Source organism: Corvus brachyrhynchos, unplaced genomic scaffold (genome assembly GCF_000691975.1).
Source record: "Corvus brachyrhynchos isolate BGI_N302 unplaced genomic scaffold, ASM69197v1 scaffold706, whole genome shotgun sequence".
In the NCBI taxonomy this organism is placed as follows: Eukaryota; Metazoa; Chordata; class Aves; order Passeriformes; family Corvidae; genus Corvus; species Corvus brachyrhynchos.
The window spans coordinates 110,742-112,824 of NW_008238371.1; the positions used below are offsets into that span (position 1 = coordinate 110,742).

At 67.2% G+C, this 2,083-nt stretch overlaps 1 protein-coding gene across 1 annotated transcript in view; it reads left to right on the forward strand.

The window, feature by feature from the left end:
• The window catches only part of ASIC3 (acid sensing ion channel subunit 3), a gene marked incomplete at its 5' end in the record, with an annotated part of 8,688 nt that overhangs the window by 3,925 nt on the left and 2,680 nt on the right, over positions 1 to 2,083 (forward strand). The window contains 6 exons of the mRNA XM_017736309.1: positions 385 to 535; positions 613 to 669; positions 974 to 1,127; positions 1,689 to 1,780; positions 1,852 to 1,931; positions 2,002 to 2,073. Of these exons, the coding sequence (XP_017591798.1) occupies positions 385 to 535; positions 613 to 669; positions 974 to 1,127; positions 1,689 to 1,780; positions 1,852 to 1,931; positions 2,002 to 2,073 (606 nt within the window). The remainder of the gene's footprint in view (positions 1 to 384; positions 536 to 612; positions 670 to 973; positions 1,128 to 1,688; positions 1,781 to 1,851; positions 1,932 to 2,001; positions 2,074 to 2,083) is intronic.

The window sequence follows — 2,083 nt, forward strand, 5'->3', positions numbered from 1 at the left end:
GTGGCCCTGGCGCCGACGGGTGGGGGGTGCTGGGTCCTCACCAGGCATAATCCCTGCACCAGGCACCGAGGGGAGTGCGGGGGCCCGTGCTGACCCCCCCACCTGGCACGTCCTGGTCCCGCATGCTCCCAAACAGTGCCACCTGCCAGATTTCGCTGTGGCACCCAGCACAGGTGACAATTGCTGCAACGCCCATCCCCACGCCCAGAAAGGAGGGGACGGGGTGGGACGGGGGCTCTGGCGCGGTAGGACCCGTCGCACTGGCTGTGCGGGGTGAGTTCTGCCCGAGGGATGGCACCGTGGTGGGCCGGGTATGACACCGGGGACATCGGGGCTGACACGGGGCCCCGGGAGGCTGTGTTTTCCTTAGCGGGTGCCCGGCAGCTGGTGTACCTGCCCCCACCGTGGGGGGACTGCAAGGCCACCCCCATCGAGTCCGACTTCTTCACCAACTACAGCCTGACTGCGTGCCGCCTGGACTGCGAGACGCGCTACCTGGCCGAGAACTGCAACTGCCGCATGGTGCACATGCCGGGTGAGCGCGGGGGCGGCCGGGGGGCTGCGGGGCTGCCGGCACCAGCCCCGCGCCTGCGACCGCCGCCTCCCCCGCAGGCAATGCCAACGTCTGCACCCCGGAGCAGTACAAGGAGTGCGCCGACCCCGCGCTGGGTACGTACTCTGTGCCCCACAATGGCCCCGGACACCCCTGCCCTCTCCCCGGGACCCCTCAGCCTCCCCGTGCCCCCGTTTCTGTGAGTGTGGCTCCGGGGTCCCTGTGCCCTCGCCAGGGTGGGGGTCACTGCTGTCCCCCAGATGCGCAGGGCCGGGTCTCCTCCCTGTGCCACCAGTAGTACTTGTGGCACACTTGTCCCCGGTGGCACCCACCGCCCTCCAGCTCTGCCCCCGGACCGTCCCGCCTGCCCCCCGTGGGCGGGGGTCCCCGGGGGCCCCGTCCCACCCACGCCCCCCCCAGACTTCCTGGTGACGAAGGACAGCGAGTACTGTGCATGCCGCACGCCCTGCGCCATGGTGCGCTACGGCAAAGAGCTCTCCATGGTGAAGATCCCCAGCAAGGCCTCGGCCAAGTACCTGGCCAAGAAGTTCAACAAGACGGAGCAGTACATTGCGTGAGTGACACTGCCACCACTGCTGCCACCGCGGTGTCACCCACCGCCCCGCCAGCGCACAGCGTGACACAGCACGGCACAGCCACACAGCCCCAGCATGAGAACTGGCGTCACATGGCACAGTGTGACAGTGTGCCACGGCCCAGCACGGCCCCATGACATGAACCAGCAGCGTGACACAACGTCCCCAGCACCTGTGAACTGGCACAGCCCAGAGTGACAGTGTGACACGGCATAGCCCCATGGCACCCCCAGCAGACATGAACTGACACAGCCCAAAATGATGGTGTGACATGGCATGGCACGGGGTGACAGTGTGACATGGCATGGCACGGCACGGCTTCCCCTGTGCAAATCTGCCCCAGAAACGGGAAACCCACACGGCACAGCACGGCATGGCTCAGCATGGCACAGCACAGCCCAGTATGGCACAGCATGGCCTAGCACACCCCTCTGCCCTGTCCCCCTTGTACCCCACGGCACAGTCCAGCCTGACACAGCACAGCCTGGCACGGCCCCCCTGTGCCTGATGCTGCCCCCTTGTCCCCTGCATCCCCCCAGGGACAATGTGCTGGTCCTGGACATCTTCTTCGAGGCACTGAACTACGAGATGATCGAGCAGAAGAAGGCGTACGAGGTGGCCGGGCTGCTGGGTGAGGGATGGGGGCCTGGGGGTGCCGGGGGAACCAGGGGTCTGCCCTCACTGACGTCACCCCCCGCGCAGGTGACATTGGGGGGCAGATGGGGCTCTTCATCGGTGCCAGCCTCCTCACCATCCTGGAGATCTTTGATTACCTGTATGAGGTGAGCCCACCCTGGCCTCCCCCCTTCCTGGGGGTCTCAGGGCTGGGGACTCTGACCTGGCCCCCCCCAGGTGTTCCGGGACAACCTCCTCAGCCTGTACAAGGAGAAGAAGCGGAGCCCCCGGAGCGATGGCGGCACCCTGGTAACCCCCC